The sequence below is a fragment of the Nycticebus coucang genome, chromosome 4 (assembly GCF_027406575.1).
Source record: "Nycticebus coucang isolate mNycCou1 chromosome 4, mNycCou1.pri, whole genome shotgun sequence".
In the NCBI taxonomy this organism is placed as follows: domain Eukaryota; kingdom Metazoa; phylum Chordata; class Mammalia; order Primates; family Lorisidae; genus Nycticebus; species Nycticebus coucang.
In genome coordinates this window covers 37,106,831-37,124,094 of record NC_069783.1, presented here as the reverse complement: position 1 = coordinate 37,124,094, position 17,264 = coordinate 37,106,831, and the positions used below count along the sequence as shown (strand labels likewise).

General features: G+C 41.5%; 1 protein-coding gene across 4 annotated transcripts in view; it reads left to right on the top strand.

Annotated features, from left to right (window-relative positions):
- Positions 1-17,264, top strand: part of DHX57 (DExH-box helicase 57) — a 91,190-nt gene that overhangs the window by 52,719 nt on the left and 21,207 nt on the right. For all 4 annotated transcript variants that reach the window (XM_053587730.1, XM_053587734.1, XM_053587731.1 and 1 more), the window contains 4 exons: positions 5,433-5,529; positions 6,342-6,515; positions 7,245-7,445; positions 11,638-11,914. In XM_053587730.1, the coding sequence (XP_053443705.1) occupies positions 5,433-5,529; positions 6,342-6,515; positions 7,245-7,445; positions 11,638-11,914 (749 nt within the window). The remainder of the gene's footprint in view (positions 1-5,432; positions 5,530-6,341; positions 6,516-7,244; positions 7,446-11,637; positions 11,915-17,264) is intronic.

Below are 17,264 nucleotides of genomic sequence, written 5' to 3'. Positions count from 1 at the left end.
GCCTGCCAAACAACAATGACAACTACAATTAAAAAATAGCTTGGCATTGTAGTGGGCGCGTATAGTCCCAGCTACTTAAGTCCTCGCTTAAGCCCAGGAGTTGGAGATTGCTGTGAGCTGTATGCCACAGCACTTTACCCAGGGCAACAGCTTGAGGCTCTGTCTCAGAAAGAAAAAAAAAAAAAAATTATAATTATGATAATATAGCTGACCCTTGAACAATAAGAGGATTGAGGTGTCCACTGCAGTCAAAAATCTTCATTTAACTTTTTACTTACCATACTAATAGCCTTCTGTTGACAGGAAGACTTACCTATAATGTAAATAGTCAATTAACACATATTTTATATGTTATATGTATTATATACTTACAATAAAGTAAGGTAAAGAAAAGAAAATATTAAGAAAATCATAAGAGAAAATATATTTTCTACTCTGAAGCAGAAGTGAATGAAAGTTCTTCATCTTCATTGTCTTCGCATTGAGGAGGAGGACACAGAGGAGGCAGGAAGGCAGCCACACCCGGTGGAGCTTTGAAGACCTAAATCATAACTTCTGTCTGACTTTGTTTCTTCATTTCTCTAAAAATGTTTCTGTCTGGTGCCAATCCTCCTTCCACTGTTTGCTTTAGTTTCAGTGCCCATATTATACAAGGTCCTCGTTGTAAAAGAGGTCAAAAGCCATCTTGAATTCTCAAAACCCTTCTGCCATAATGTCCAGTGTCACTTTGTTTTCTGGCACTGTCCTCTTCTTCATTGTTTGGCACTAGTGCAGAAGCATTCGTCTCCATCATGTTGTCTTCTATTAATTCCTCTGGTGTGATGCCTGGTAACCCTCGAACTCTCCAAGATCCATATCTTGAAGTCCTTCCCCACCACCACCACCGTTTTGCCACATCCACAGTCTCTTCCTTGATGGGCTCTGTGTAAATCCTGTGAATCATGCACAATCGGAACACAGTTTTCTCCAGCAAGGATTTTTTGTTTTAGGCTTGATGGCTTTCACAGCTTTTTCTATAGCAGTGATGGCATCCACAATGAGATAATCCTTCCAGACTTTCATGATGTTCTCTCTATCAGGGTTCTCTTCCATAATATGGCAGTCCTTTCTGTAGAGTACCATGTGTAATTAACCTTAAAGATCCTTGTGACCCCCTGATCTGGAGGCGGAATTAGAGACATTGTGTTTGAAGGCAAGTAGAACACTTTGATATCTTTGATGTTGAACTCATGGGGCTCTGGGTAGCCAGAGGCATTGTGCAATATCAAAAGGACTTTAAAAGGCAATCCCTTACTGGCAAGGTACTTCCTGACTTCAGCACTGATGAAACCATAAGAAGGGTTCTCATGGTCCAGGCTTTATACAACAAAAAGACTGGCAGCTGGTGTTTATTATAGATAAGGGTAGTCCTGATCACAAACCTGAGTGCCTTTGCACAAAACAGTAGAAATAGCCTATCTCTTCCTCCCTTAAATCCTGGTGCTCACTTCTCTTTCTTACTAATTAATGTCCTTTGTGGTATTTTTTTCCATAATAGGGCACCATTGTTTTCATGAATAACCTGTTCAGGCAGATATTCTTTCTCCTCAAGGATTTTCTTATGGTATCTGCTGCTTCTTGGCAGAAGCAGCTTCTCCTGTTATTTTGGATTTTTTAAGCCAGACCTCTTTCCAAAATTATCAAACCATCCTTTGCTGACATTAAATTCTCTGGCTTTAGATCCTTCACCCGCCTTTTTGCTTTTAAGTTGTCATAAAGTGACTGCTTTTTCTCAAATCCATCAGAGTCTGTAGGTATGCCTTTCTTACTGCAATCCTGAACCTATATAAAAGCTTCATTCTCAGCTCAGTGCCCATAGCACAGTGGTTACGGCGCCGGCCACATATACGGAGGCTGGCAGGTTCGAACCCGGCCCGGGCCAGCTAAACAACAATCATGACAGCCTCAACAAAAATTAGCTGGGCGTTGCAGTGGGTGCCTGTAGTCCCAGCTACTTAGGAGGCTGAGGCAATTGCCCCAAGAGTTTGAGGTTGCTGTGAGCTGTGATGCCACAGCACTCTAACAGGGGCAGCAGAGTGAGACTCTGTCTCCAAAAAAATAAAATAAAATAAATAAAAGCTATATTTTCAATATGAGATAAGGTATTTCATGAGTTTTCACACTTGCTGGCACAGCTGCAGGAAAAGCTTCACAGATTTTCTCGTTTTACATGTTCCTTACACTGGATTCACTTATCTTGGAATGGCAGACAGCTGCACCAGCAGACTCAATCTACGGTACTTATCAAGCAATTCAACTTTTTCTTGTAATGTCATGACTTTCTCTGCTTCTTGGGGGCATTTCCAGCATCACTAGTGGCACTTCATACAGGGCCTGTGGTGTCATTCAGGGTTTGCAGTCTTGAACTGAACACAATGAAAAATATGAAAGAACCATGAGAGGTCACTTTTTACTATGCCATGCAATTTACTGGACAAACTGCTGATTGGAGATGATTAGCGTCACACAGTATTTTAAGCAGATACAACACTTGAGCTCATTGCAGTAGCAACAGGAGGTAGCTGCTAAGTTATTCCAGTGGTGCAGTATATACTATGGTTAATTCCATGCAGTTAGGATTCTATCTACATTTGTTTACATTTCTCTTGACTTTTAAATGGCATTATGTGTGGTCTATAAGTGTGTGCATAAGTTTTTATCAATTCTAACCTTTTATAGTAGATATGTGTGTATTTTATCATAGTAAATGATAAGAGTAGACTAATGCCTACATATATTTTATACATTCATGGCATACCTAAGTTTTTCTTAATTTTTTCAATATTTCCAGGCAATACAGTTTGTCTCCTAGTTTTTTCAAATTGTCACAAATCTCCAAAAAGTTTTCCAACATATGTATTGAAAAAAATTCGCGTATAAGTAGACCTGTGCAGTTCAGATCTGTGTTGTTCAAGGGTCAGCTGTACACTTATTGTTACCATCACCACTCCCATCATACAGCAGTCACTACTTCTCCTTTATTCAGTCGTCCAGTCCAGTGGACTTCTTAACTTCATTTGTAGCCCCTTCGACCCAGATCGAATACCCCAGATCTTTTCATATCCGAACTCTTCACATCATTCGGGTTTCTGCTCAGATGTCGCCTCTGCAGACCACCCTATCTGTCGCCTCCTTCCTCTATCATAATACCCCAAATGATTATTTTCATTGTAGCACTTGTGAACACTGTGTGAAATGAGAGTTTTGCTTACTATCTTTCTCATCAGAATGTAAGCTCCTTAAGAATAGGGATTTCTGGCTCGGCACCTGTAGCTCAAGCGGCTAAGGCACCAGCCACATACACCTGAGCTGGCAGGTTCGAATCCAGCCCAAGCCTGCCAAACAACAATGACAGCTGCAACCATAAAATAGCTGGGCGTTGTGGCGGGTGCCTGTTGTCCCAGCTACTTGGGAGGCTGAGGCAGGAGAATTGCTTGAGCCCAGGAGTTGGAGGTTGCTGTGAGCTGTGATGTCACGGCACTCTACCTAGGGCGACAGCTTGAGGCTCTGTCTCAAAAAAAAGAAAAAAGAATAGGGATTTCTTGTTCACCACTGTATTTCTCATATCTCAGAACAGTTCCTAGAACATTTAGGTGCACAGTAAATATACATGTTAATATTTGTTGCACAAATTAAGGAAGAACAGCTGATGTTGAGTGATCATTAAATAGAATAACATCAAAAATTGCTTTATGTGCTCATAAGGTCTTTAAGAGAAATGAGAATGGCTGCCCTTTTCTGCTTTAGTTATTATGTGGTGTTTTCTAAAGAGACTTGTGAGCCATATAAAATGATTAAAGAGCCTTGTTTCTCTTTTCTTGGCAAGTAGTCACTTTTGGCTAATGCATTATCATTGGACTGAATATCTTGTTTCATCTGAAAGGAAATCGGGCATAGCAGCCAAAAAGAAATGTTACAGAATTATCCGAATTCAAAGCAGAGTAGATACATTGGATAGGGAATTAGTGAGATATTTGTGAGTATCAAAGATACCTTTGACATAGGTGGCCAAGCCATGAGGGCAGAGCAGATCATAAGACACATAAAAATAGGTACAAGTTTGTTTACATCCACATAGATTATTTTCTGGCAGAGACTAGCATGGGGTATATAATGGAAAGAACAAAATCTGGTGCCAGAAACCCTAGGTTTGTGTCCAAGCTTACTAACTCTGTGACCTGAGTCACAAGGTACTGAATCACTTGCAGGGATACTAATAACCTTTTTAATATATGGCAAGGAGGACTGAGATGATGTGTGTCAATGTTCCTTGTATATTCTGAAGTATTAAAAATGCTGCAAGATGCCTTTTGGCCTTCTTCAGAGTTCCATTTTTATAATAATTTAGACTCCTTATTTATTTATTTATTTATTTATTTATTTTCAGACAGAGTCTCACTGTGTCACCCTCAGTAGAGTGCTGTGGCATCACAGCTCACAGCAACTTCAAACTCTTGGGCTTAAGCGATTCCCTTGCCAAGTAGCTGGGACTACAGGTGCTGCCGCGATAAGACCCGGCTATTTTCTTATTGCAGTTGTCATTGTTTAGCTGGCCCGGGTCAGGTTCGAACCCACCAGGCCTGATGTATGTGGCTGGCACTGTAACTACTGTGCTATGGGCACTGAGCCTAGATTCCTTATTTAGTGGGAGGATAACTGTGACTAAATAATTGGTTGTGAGTTCTTTGTGGGCAGATCCTTATTGCACCTCACTCAGACCTGACATTGGTACCCAGCAAATATTTGTGGTATTAAAGGAGAGGCTAGTAAAGAACCTTCAATTTCATTTCAAAATAAATCACAAAAGAAGGCGATTATTTCTAAGTGACAGCTCTTATCACAGAAGATTCAATTGTCACTGCTTCTTTTCTCTCACATAGAATTTAAAAGTCCGCAAACTGTTCTATCTCTGTAAAATATATCTGATTTTTTATTACCAGATTGCCAGCCAATTACACATATATTTTTTTCTCATTTACAGTAAAAATATTTATGGATTTTATTTATTAGTAGAGAGAAGAGTCTTTGTCCTACAAGGTTAGAAAGATAACGCTTCCTACAGAAACAATGTCAGTGGCCACTGCTCTGAAGAAGTATGTTTTAAAGAGCTCAGCTAATAATTCTTGGCCTTGTATTTATAGGCATTATACTTTTACACAACCCCATCTTTCCTATTGTGGAAGAATATATAGTATTACTCCATTTTTGTCCCTTACTGACTCAGAGAATGTGGACAAAACATGGTTTATTTGGATCCTTGGGGACCTTACAAGGAAAACTGATAATGAAAAATTCTTACAAAATTGCATTTGGGGTTTAAAATAGCTTGCTAATCTATGTTACTTTTTCCTTTTTACATTTATCATATTTATTACATATATATGTATATCTAGGTGCTATACTTGTATTTCTACCGGGACTAGCAGAAATCAAAATGCTTTATGAACAGCTACAGTCCAATGCTCTTTTCAACAACAGACGTAGTAATCGGTAAGCTAATTGTTTTCTATGTCCTCAATCATCCATTGCAGTGTCTACAAAGATGAATAACCAGAAAGGTCTCTTTTATAGTTAACCCCCTCTTTAGACCCTGTATCACTCTTCAAGCATATGTTTGTTTATGCCAGCTGGACATGGACAAACCTGATTGTCCCATAAAATCAATTATTTCCATTTTATTAAAGAAAAAATATTTCTCTTTACTTTGCATACTCAGCAAACTTGGATGTAATTCCAGTTACTAGATTCCCAGGTAGTGAAGAAGCCAGCATTAGTAACAGTGAAGAAAGCCTACCATTTTGAGAGAAAATTATTTTCATTGGTTCCTCTTCCAGTAGCAAGACACACTGGGTGTGTCTTCATATCTAAGGGGGAAACTGTTTGACAAAGGAACACCCTAGAAATGTAAGAATGAAATGTTTTAGCTTACATTATTGTCTGCCTCTCTTTCTCTGGATTTAAAGGTAAAGATGAAATGATTCTTTGCTAGTTAGTGTGCTCTAGGTTTGTTACTTATAGGATATCAATTATTTATTCCTCTTAGTTATTTGCTACAGAATTATATACACTCCAGCGTTTTTTCCAAGTTGGTACTAGATTTTTAGTTCCTATAACTAAGTAAATACTTTGTAAGCATCAGAAAGAACCTTTCCATTTAGAAGAGTGGGACCTGGTGAGAATTGCTGGCAGAGAAGCTGCTGATACTTGGAGTCATATTTTTAGTTTTGATAGAAATTCACCCACTGAAATCCAATTTTAGTGCTTTGTGCTATAATACTTAATGCACTTTTGTTTCCTTTCAGATGTGTTATTCATCCACTTCACTCATCTCTATCCAGTGAAGAGCAGCAGGCTGTGTTTTTAAAACCTCCTATAGGTGTAACTAAGATTATAATTTCCACCAACATTGCTGAGACATCCATAACTATCGATGACGTTGTCTATGTCATTGATTCTGGGAAAATGAAAGAAAAGAGGTATTCTCTTTGGTGATGTAAGGGAGCGGCTAAAGAGGCCCCATTTAGAGAGGCAGAGATGATAATGGCTAATGCTATTAAGCTGCATGCATTACTTCTTGAAAAAAGGTCTTTGTTTCTTTATGAAAACTATATGTGGATATGTGAGTAACTCTACAGCTAGGACCGTGAACTTAAAGTCAAACAAGGGTGGAAAGCTTAAGGTTTTACCTTAGAGCAATGAATGGTTTTTCCTGTGCTTGGAAGAATAAAAGTTGGATAAAGAAACTCTATATATGGCTCGGCACCTGTGGCTCAAGCAGCTAAGGCACCAACCACATACACCTGAGCTGGTAGGTTTGAATCCAGCCCAGGGCCTGTCAAACAACAATGACGGCTGCAACCAAAAAATAGCCGGGCATTGTGGCAGGCGCCTGTAGTCCCAGCTACTTGGGAGGCAGAGGCAGGAGAATCACTTGAGCCCAGGAGTTGGAGGTTACTTTGAGCTATGATGCCATGGCACTCTAACCAAGGCGACAGCTTGAGGCTCTGTCTCAAAAAAAAAAAAAAAAAAAAAGAAAAACTCTATATAGTGACATGTCGTATCATTTAAATCAGCACTAGCTCTGATTTAGCACCATGTCCTTCTGGAGGAGTAAAGTGGTTTATCTGTTCTGTCCATGCCAAGGAGTCTTGGCTACTTCTTTATAAAATAACTCTATTTTATATGTTTTTTTTTTTTCTTTATAGATATGATGCCGGCAAAGGGATGGAAAGTCTAGAGGATACTTTTGTATCTCAAGCCAATGCTCTGCAAAGAAAAGGTCGAGCAGGCCGTGTTGCATCTGGGGTCTGCTTCCATTTATTCACTAGCCATCACTACAATCACCAGCTTTTAAAACAGCAGCTACCAGAAATACAAAGAGTGCCATTGGAACAGCTGTGTCTAAGGTGACATCTTGATTTTTCTGTTCTATTTCCAAAAGAGCTAAATGTTTCTCACCCTGTTAGGTTCCAAGTTTTCCTTTTCCTACTAGAGGGTATTTTGCTAAGAATGGACATGGATGAATTCATTCATTTGTGACGAAAGAGTTCTTCAGGGTTGTCTTTACCATTCTGCACATAAAGATCTCTTATACTGCAGAGCATGGGTCTGAAATAGAGCTTAAGAATACATTTGAGGTGGCTCAGTGCCTGTAGCTCAGCAGCTAGGGCTCCAGCCACATACACCATGCCCAGCTAGGTTTTTTTTCTATTTTTAGTAGAAATGGGGTCACACTCTTACTCAGGCTGGTCTTGAACTCCTAAGCTCAAGCAGTCCATCCTCCTCAGCCTCCCAGAGTGCTAGAATTACAGATATGAGTCACTGTGCCCAGCCATAGTCCAAAAAATTTAAAACAAAAGGTATCCTGTACTGCCACCTTGGATTTTTTTTTTTTTTGGTAGAGACAGAGTCTCATTCTATCGCCCTCGATAGAATGCTGTGGCGTTACACAGCTCATAGCAACCTCCAACTCCTGGACTTAGGCAGTTCTCTTGCCTCGGCCTCACAAGTAGCTGGGACTACAGGTGCCTGCCACAACGCCCAGCTATTTTTTTGTTGCAGTTTGGCCGGGGCTGGGTTTGAACCCGCTAACCTTGGGATATGGGGCCAGCACCCTACCCACTGAGCCACAGGCACCACCTGCCACCTTGGATTGTATTTATTTTAAATAACTCCCCTTGCCCCATCTTCAAGCACCAAAAATATTGGGTGGAAACACGGGTACTTGGGCAGCTAATGCAACCTGGTGTTAAATCACGATCTAGGGATCTATGCTGGCCCCAGAGACTGATGCCAAACATTTGGTGTGGGCCTGGTGGAGAAATAAGTCAGCATAGTCAGAAATTCCTACACATTACAGCACTCCAGGGTAGGCCAAGTGGCTGGGGACGACAGGAATCAGACCCTGCCAGTCAAACATGCTCTGGATTCTAACCACCCAGAGGAATGGGTGGAGAGTGAAGGGTGCAAGAATGAAACAGAGTCTGTGCTTCGAAAATAAAAATTTCTCCAACAGCACCATTTACCAATCCATCTGTGCCCCTGGGTAGAGTCTGACAGGCATGGGTGCCCTCGTAGTTCTCTGAGCTTGGCACAAGCCACATTATTCAGGTTTGTGCTCGCAAGGTCACTGGTGGGCAAAGGTGAGCTGAGGTAAGAAATTGTTAAGTTGGGCGGCGCCTGTGGCTCAAGGAGTAGGGCCCCGGTCCCATATGCAGGAGGTGGCAGGTTCAAACCTAGCCCCGGCGAAAAACCACAAAAAAAAAAAAAAAAAAAGAAATTGTTAAGTGTACAACACAATATGCTTACTAAAGACACAGTGTTGAACAGCAGAACTCTAGAACTTACTCATCTTGTATAACTGAAAGTTTATACCTGTTGTACGGCAACTCCCAATTTCCCCTTCACCCCCAGCCCTGGCAACTCCCGTTCTACTCTCTGCTTCTGTGAGTTTGACTTCTGTAGATACCTCACCTGAGTGAGATCATACAGTACTTACCTTTTTGTGACTGGCTTATTTCACTTGGAATAATGTCCTCAAAGTTTCACGCATGTTGAATATTGCAGAATTTCCTTCTTTTTAAAAACTGAATAGTGGGGCGGTGCCTGTGGCTCAAAGGAGTAAGGCACTGGCCCCATATGCTGGAGGTGGCGGGTAGCCCCAGCCAAAAACGGAAAAAAAACCCCAAAAAACTGAATAGTATTCCATTGCATTGTATGTCCATACTGCATTTCTTTATCCACTCACCTCTCAATGGACATTTAGGTCATTTCTGCATCCTGGCTGTTATGCCTAATGCTGCAGTGAACGTGAGACTGAAAATATCTGTTTAAGGCGGCGGCGTAGCTCAGTGGGGAGGGCGCCAGCCACATATACTGAGGCTGGCAGGTTCAAACCTGGCCCGGGCCAACTAAACAACTGCAACTAAAAAACAGCCAGGCGTTATGGTGGGCGCCTGTAGTCCCAGCTACTTGGGAGACTGAGGCAAGAAAATTGCTTAAGCCCAGGAGTTTGAGGTTGCTGTGAGCTGTGAGACCATGGCATTCTACCTAGGGCGACAGCTTCAGACTCTGTCTCAAAAAAAAAGAAAGAAAAAGAAAATATCTGTTCAAGATTCTGATTTCAGGCTGGGCACAGTGGCTCATGCCTATAATCCCAGCAGGGAGGCCAAGGCAGGTGGATTGCCTGAACTCAGGAATTAGAGACCATCCTAAGCAAGAGTGAGACCCCATCGCCTAAAAAAAAAAAAACAAAAAAAAAAACCCGGATGTTGTATTGAGCACCTGTAGTCCTAGCTATTTGGAAGGCTGGAACAAAAGAATCACTCGAGCCCAAGAGTTTTGAGATTGCTGTGAGCTATGATGCCAGAGTCTCAACCCCAGGTGACTGAGTGAGACTCTGTCTCAAAAACAAAAAAAAAAGAACAACAAAATTAGCTAGGCATTGTACCAGGTGCCCATAGTCCCAGCTACTGGGGAAGCTGAGCCAGGAAGATCACTTGATCCAGGAGTTTGAGGTTGCTGTGAGCTAGGGTGACACCATAGCACTCTATTGTAGTCTGGGACAGCAGAGTGAGACTGTCTCAAAAAAAAGGGTGGAGGGGGCGGCACCTGTGGCTCAGCAGGTAGGGAGCTACCTCGGTCCCATATACCGAGGGTGATGGGTTCAAACCTGGCTCAGGCCAGCTAAAACAGCAGTGGCAACTGTAGCAAAAAATAGCCAGGCATTGCGGCAGGCGCTTGTAGTCTCAGCTACTCGGGAGGCTGAGGCAAGAGAATCGCTTAAGCACGGCGCCTGTGGCTCAGTGAGTGGAGCACCGGCCCCATAGGCCGAGGGTGGCGGGTTCAAACCCAGCCCCGGCCAAACTGCAGCAAAAAAATAGCCGGGCGTTGTGGCGGGCGCCTGTAGTCCCAGCTGCTCGGGAGGCTGAGGCAAGAGAATCGCATAAGCCCAGGAGTTGGAGGTTGCTGTGAGCCGTGTGACGCCATGGCACTCTACCTGAGGGCGGTACAGTGAGACTCTGTCTCTACAAAAAAAAAAAAAGAGTTGGAGGTTGCAGTGAGTGTGATGCCATGGCACTCTACTGAGGGTGACAAAATAAGACTCTGTCTGAAAAAAAAAATCCTGATTTCAGTTCTTTTGGATGTATACCCAGAAAGTGTGATTGCTGAATCTCATGGTAGTTCTATCTTTAATTTTTTGAGGACTCTTCATCCTGTTTTCCACAGGAGGTATACCATTTTACATTTTCACCAAGAGCATGAAGGGGTTCCAATTTCTCCACATCCTCTCCAACACTTGTTATCTTTTGTCATTTGAATTGTTTCATAATTAGAACCCACTATTACAGAAAGAAGCATTTTGAAAGTTTTTAGGAAAAAATGCTATTCTGAATATGAATCCATTTCAAAATCTGAATGTTTCTATAGTTTATTGCTAGCAGAATTAGAAAACATAAAGAGATTTTTAAAATTTTATCAAGCTAGCATTGTGTAGTATGTAAGCAGTCACAGTGGGCTCACGTGTGTAATTCTAACATTTTGGGAGGCTGAAGCAGGAAGCTTACTTGAGGCCAGTAGTTTGAGACCAGCTTGAACAAGATGATACCCATCTCTTATTTTTCTTTTTTGTTTTTTCTTAATACAGAGTCTCATTTTGTTACCCTTGGTAGAGTGCTATGGCATCATAGTTCACAGTAACCTCAACTCTGGGGCTCAAGCGATTCTCTTGCCTCAGCCTCCCGAGTAGCTGGGACTACAGGTGCCCACCACAATGCAATCTTGTTTAGGCTTGTCTCAAACTCCTGAGCTTAGGCAATCCACCCACCTCAGCCTCCCAGAGTGCTGGGATTATAGGCATGAGCCACTGTGCCCCGCCTTGATACCCCATCTCTATAAAAAATCTATAGATATTGCAGTGAGCTATTATGATGCCTGGATAATAGAGCAAGACCCTGTCTCCATTAAAAAAAAAAAAAAGGATGTATCCAGGAAATTATAAATGATTCTCACTCACTCAAGAAATTATTTCTCTGTGTTATCCTACCAAAAAGTAAAATTGACAAATTATTATTTTGTTTTCTTTTTTTTTTTTTTCAGAATTAAAATTTTAGAGATGTTTAGCACCCATAGTCTCCAATCTGTGTTCTCTCGGCTCATTGAACCTCCACACACTGATTCTCTCCGTGCCTCAAAAATACGATTACGAGACTTGGGAGCATTAACTCCAGATGAAAAGTTGACCCCTCTAGGCTATCACTTGGCCTCTCTGCCCGTGGATGTGAGAATCGGCAAACTGATGCTGTTTGGATCCATCTTCCGCTGTTTGGACCCTGCCCTCACCATTGCTGCCAGTTTGGCCTTCAAGTCTCCTTTTGTAAGTAAACAAATCTATCAGTGCCATTTTTCCCAATAGCATGTGCTCACTTTGTGTGTCTGTGTCACATTTTGGTAATCCTCAACTTCCTCATTATTATTTTTTATTTTTGGAGGTGAGACAGAGTCTCACTCTCTCACCCTGGGTAGAGTGTGGTATCATCATAGCTCACAGCAACCTCAAACTCTTGGATTCAAGGGATCCTCCTGCCTCAGCCTTCCGAGTAGCTGGGAATACAGGAGCACGCCATAATGCCAGGCTAGTTTTTCTATTTTTAGTAGAGACAGGGTTTCACTTTTGCTCAGGCTGGTCTCAGACTCCTGAGCTCGAGCAATCCTTCTGTCTCAGCCTCCCACAGTTCTAAAATTAGAGGCATGACCACCAGGCCTGCCTCAGATTTATCATTATTATTGTATCTATTATGGTGATTTGTGATCAGTGAGTGATCTTTGATCGTACTATTGTGATTTGTTAGGAGCACCATGAAATTCACTCATATAAGACAGTGAACTTAATTGATAAATGCTGTGTGTGTTCTGACTGCTCCACAACTGACCATTCCCCCATCTCTCCCTGGCCTCCTGTTCCCTATTCAACAATATTGGTATTAGGCCAATTAACCCTCCAATGGCCTCTAAGCGTTCAAATGAAAAGGAGAGTTGTACATCTCTAACTTTTAAATCAAAAGCTAGAAATGATTAAGTTTATTGAATAAGGCATGTCAAAAGCTGAGATAAGCTGAAAGCTAGGGCACTTGCACGAAATAGTTAGCCAAGTAGTGAATGCAAAGGAACAGTTCTTGAAGGAAATTAAAAGTGCTACTCTGAATGCACAAATGTTAAGAAAGCGAAACAGCCTTATTGCTGATATGGGGAAAGTTTTAGTGATCTAAATAGAAGAGGAAACCAGCCACAAGCCTTACTCCAAAGCCTAATCCAGAATAAGACCCTGACTCTTCATATCTGTGAAGACTGAAACAGGTGAGGAAGCTGCAAAAGGAAAATTGGAAGCTAACAGAGGTTGGTTCATGAGGTTGAAGGAAAGAAACCATCTCTAAAAGTGCAAGGTGAAGCAGCAAGTTCTACTGTGGAGTGAGCAGTGATGACACCACTGTGCTGTAGCCTTGGCAACAGAATGAGACTCTGTCTCAATAATAAATAAATAAATAGACAAATAAATAAATGATTACTTTCAAAATATTACTGCTCATTGACAATGTATCAATGTACCTCTTGATTACTCAAAAGCTCTAATGGAAATATACAAGGAAAATGTTGTTTTCATGCCTGTTAACACACCATCTATCCTGCAGCCCATGGATCAAGGAATAATTTTGACTTTGAAGTCTTATCATTTAAGAAATACATTTCAGGAGATTATATCTGCCATAGATAGTGATTCCTGTGATGGGTCTGGGCAAAGTCAGTTGAAAACCTTCTGGAAAAGATTCAACATTCTAGATGCTGTTAAGAACATTTGTGATTCATGAGAGGAGGTTAAAATATCAACATGAACAGAAGTTTGGAGGAAGTTGATTCCAACTCTTATGGATGACTTTGAGGAATGTAAGACGTGAGTGGAAGAAGTAACTGCAGAGGTGATAGAACTAGCAAGAACGAGAATGAAAACTGGAGTCTGAAGATGCAACTCAATTGCTTCAATCTCATGATAAAATGAACAAATAAGGAGTTGCTTCTTATGGATGAGCAAAGAAAGTGGTTTCTTGAAATGGAATCTATTCCTGATTAATGAATGCTGTGAATGTTATTGAAATGACAAAAAAGGATTTAGAATATTACATAAACCTAATTGATAAAACAATGATAGTATTGAGAGAATTGACTCAAATTTCAAAAGACATTCTACTGTGGGTCAAATGCTATCAAACAGCATTGCATGCTACAGAGAAATCTTTCATGAAAGGAAGAGTCAATCACTACAGCAAACTTCATTGTTGTCTTATTTTAAGAAATTGTTACCGCCACCAGCCCAGTCTTCAGAAACCATTACCATGAGGCTGGGTACAATGTCTCATCACTGTAATCTCATCACTTTGGTTGAAGGGATTGCTCTAGTTAAATAGCCAGACCTTGTCTCTTCTTTAAAAAACAAAAACAAAAAGCATCACTCTGCCACCTCATCATTCAGCAGCCATCAACCTTGAGGCAAGACCTTCACCAGCAAAAATGATCACAACTCATTGACAGCTCAGATGATCATTAGCATTTTTTAGCAAAAAAGTATTTTTAAATTGCTATGTACACATTTTAGACATAATGCTATTTCACACTTGATAGACCACAGTGTAGTGTAAACATTACTTTCATATGCACTAGGAAGCCCAGAAATTTGTGTGAGTCACTTTATTACAATGTTTGCTTTGTTTTTTTTGTTTGTTTGTTTGTTTGTTTTTACAATGTTTGCTTTGTTATGGTGGTCCACAAGTAAACTGCAGTATCTCCAAAGTATGCCTATAGTTTTTAGACTGTACAACCATCACCACAATCAGTTTTAAAACATTTCAGCACCTTGTAAAGAAGCCCCTTAGCTATCACTGCCATATTATCCTTTGCTAATACTTTGTTAAAGATCTATGGATCTATATTCACAAAAGATCTTGGTCTGTACTTTGGTGATGTCTTTGGTCTTGGTATCAGGGTAACATTGGCTACATAGAGTATGTTAAGTATTCCGCTTTGGGTGGTGCCTGTGGCTCAGTGAGTAGGGCGTTGGGCCCATATACCGAGGATAGCGAGTTCGAACCCAGCCCCCGTGTATGTGGCCGGTGCCCTAACCACTGAGCTATGGGCACGGAGTCATATTTCTTTTCTTTTCTTTTTTTTTTGAGACAAAGTCTCACTCTGTTATCAGCCTAGCTTACAGCAACCTCAAACTGCTGGGCTCAAGCAATCCTATCTCATCCTCCTGAGTAGCTGGTACTATAGACATCCACACAACTAATTTTCCTATTCTTAGTAGATGGGGTCTGCTCTTGCTCAGACTGGTCTCTCAACTCCTGACCTCAAGCAGTCCTCCCACTTCAGCCTCCCAGAGTGCTAGGATTACAGTGTAAGCCACTGTATACTGTACACCCAGCCCAGATTGTCTGTTTCTTTTTGAGTCAGTTTTGTTTGTATTTTTCTAGGAATGTGTGTATTTTGTTTATCTAATTTATTAGCATATAATTATTCATAGTATTTCTTTATGATCATTTTCATTTCTATACGTTAGCATAATGTCTCCTGTTTTTTTTTTGTGTGTGTGTTTTTTTTTTTTTTTTGGCCGGGGCTGGGTTTGAACCCGCCACCTCCGGCATATGGGACCAGCGCCCTACTCCTTGAGCCACAGGCACTGCCCAATGTCTCCTGTTTTTGATTTGGCTTATTTGAGCTTTCTTTTATCTTTTTCTTGGTCAGTCTAGCTAAAAAGTTCATCAATTTTGTTCTTACTTTTAAAAAACTAACCTGGGGGGCAGCTCCTGTGGCTCAAGGGTGCCAGCCCCATATACCGGAGGTGGTGGGTTCAAACCCAGCCCTGGCCAAAAAACTGCAAGAAATAAAACAAAATACAAAAATAAATAAATAACTTGGTTTCATTCATTTTTCATAACAGTCTTTCTATTCTCTGTTTTATTTATGTCTGCTCTTATTTATTGCCTTCTTTCTGCTTGCTTTGTGTTTTGATATTTGGGAGTTTTTTATTTATTTGTTTGTTGAAGAGACAGGCTTTTGTTCTGTTGTCTGTTGAATAGGAGTAAGTATACTGGTACCATCATAGCTCAGGGCAGCCTTGAACTCCTGGGCTCAAATGATCTTCCTGCCTCAGCCTCTGAAGTAGCTGGGGCTACAGGCATGAGCCACCATACTTAGATATTTTTTTTTTTTTTTTTTTTTTGTAGAGACACAGTCTCACTTTATGGTCCTCGGTAGAGTGCCGGGGCCTCACACAGCTCACAGCAACCTCCAGCTTCTGGGCTTAAGCAATTCTCTTGCCTCAGCCTCCCGAGTAGCTGGGACTACAGGCGCCCGCCACAACGCCCGGCTATTTTTTTTGGTTGCAGTTTGGCCGGGGCCGGGTTTGAACCCGCCACCCTGGGTATATGGGGCCGGCACCTTACCGACTGAGCCACAGGCGCCGCTACTTAGATAATTTTTAAAAGATATCTAGAGAAAGGGTCTTGCTATTGCCCAGGCTTGTCTCAAACTCCTACCTTCAAGTGATCCTCCTGTGTTGGCCTCCCAAATCACCGGAATTACGGGCCTGAGCCATTGGCCAGCCTTCTGCTTGCTTTAGGTTTAGTTTGCTCTTCTCTTTCCAATATCTTAAGGTACAAAGCTAGGTTATTGTTTTGAGATCTTTCATCTTTTTGAATATAAGCATTTATAGCTATCAGTTTTCCCGTAAGGGCTATTTTCATTCATCTCAAAGTATTTTTTTATTTCCTTTTTTATTTCTTCCATAACCCGTTAGTTTTTTAGGCATGTGTTGCTTAACTTCAACGTATTTTTTTCTCTTTTTTTCTTAGAGACAGAGTTTTGCTTTGTCACCCTCGGTAGAGTGCTGTGACATCATAGCTCACAGCAACCTCCAGCTCCTGGGCTTAGGTGATTCTCTTGCTTCAGCCTCCCAAGTAGCTGGGATTATAGGCGCGCGCCACAACACCTGGCTACTTTTTTGTTACAGTTTGGCCAGAGCCAGGTTTGAACCCACCACCCTTGGTATATGGGGCCAGCACCCTACTCACTGAGCCACAGGCACTGCCCTTCAATGTATTTTTGAATTCCAATCCTTTTTATCTGTTATTGATTTCTAACCTTTGTCTATTTTGGTCAGGGAACATACTTTATATTATTTTAATACTTTAAAACTTTGTCCTGGCTGGGTGCAGTGGCTCATGCTTGTAATCCTAGCACTCTGGGAGGCCAAGAAGGACAGATCCTTTAAGATCAGGAGTTTAAGACCAGCCTAAGCAAGAGTGACATCCCATCTCTACTTAAAAAATAGAAAAACTGGCTCAGTGCCTGTAGCTCAGCAGTTAGGGGGCCAGCCATATACACTGGGGCTGGCGGGTTTGAACCTGGCCTGGGCCTGCCAAACAACAATGACAACTACAATAAGAAAATAGCCAGGTGTTGGGGCAGGTACCTGTAGTCCCAGCTACTTAGGAGGCTGAGGCAGGAGAATTGCCTAAGCCCAAGAGCTGGAGGTTGCTGTGAGCTGTGACACCATGGCACTCTACCAAGGGTGACAAAGTGAGACTCTTTCTCTACAAAAAAAAAAAAAATAGAAAAACTAGCTAGGCGTGGTGGTGGGCGCCTGTAGTCCCAGCTACTCGGGAGGTTGAGGTAAG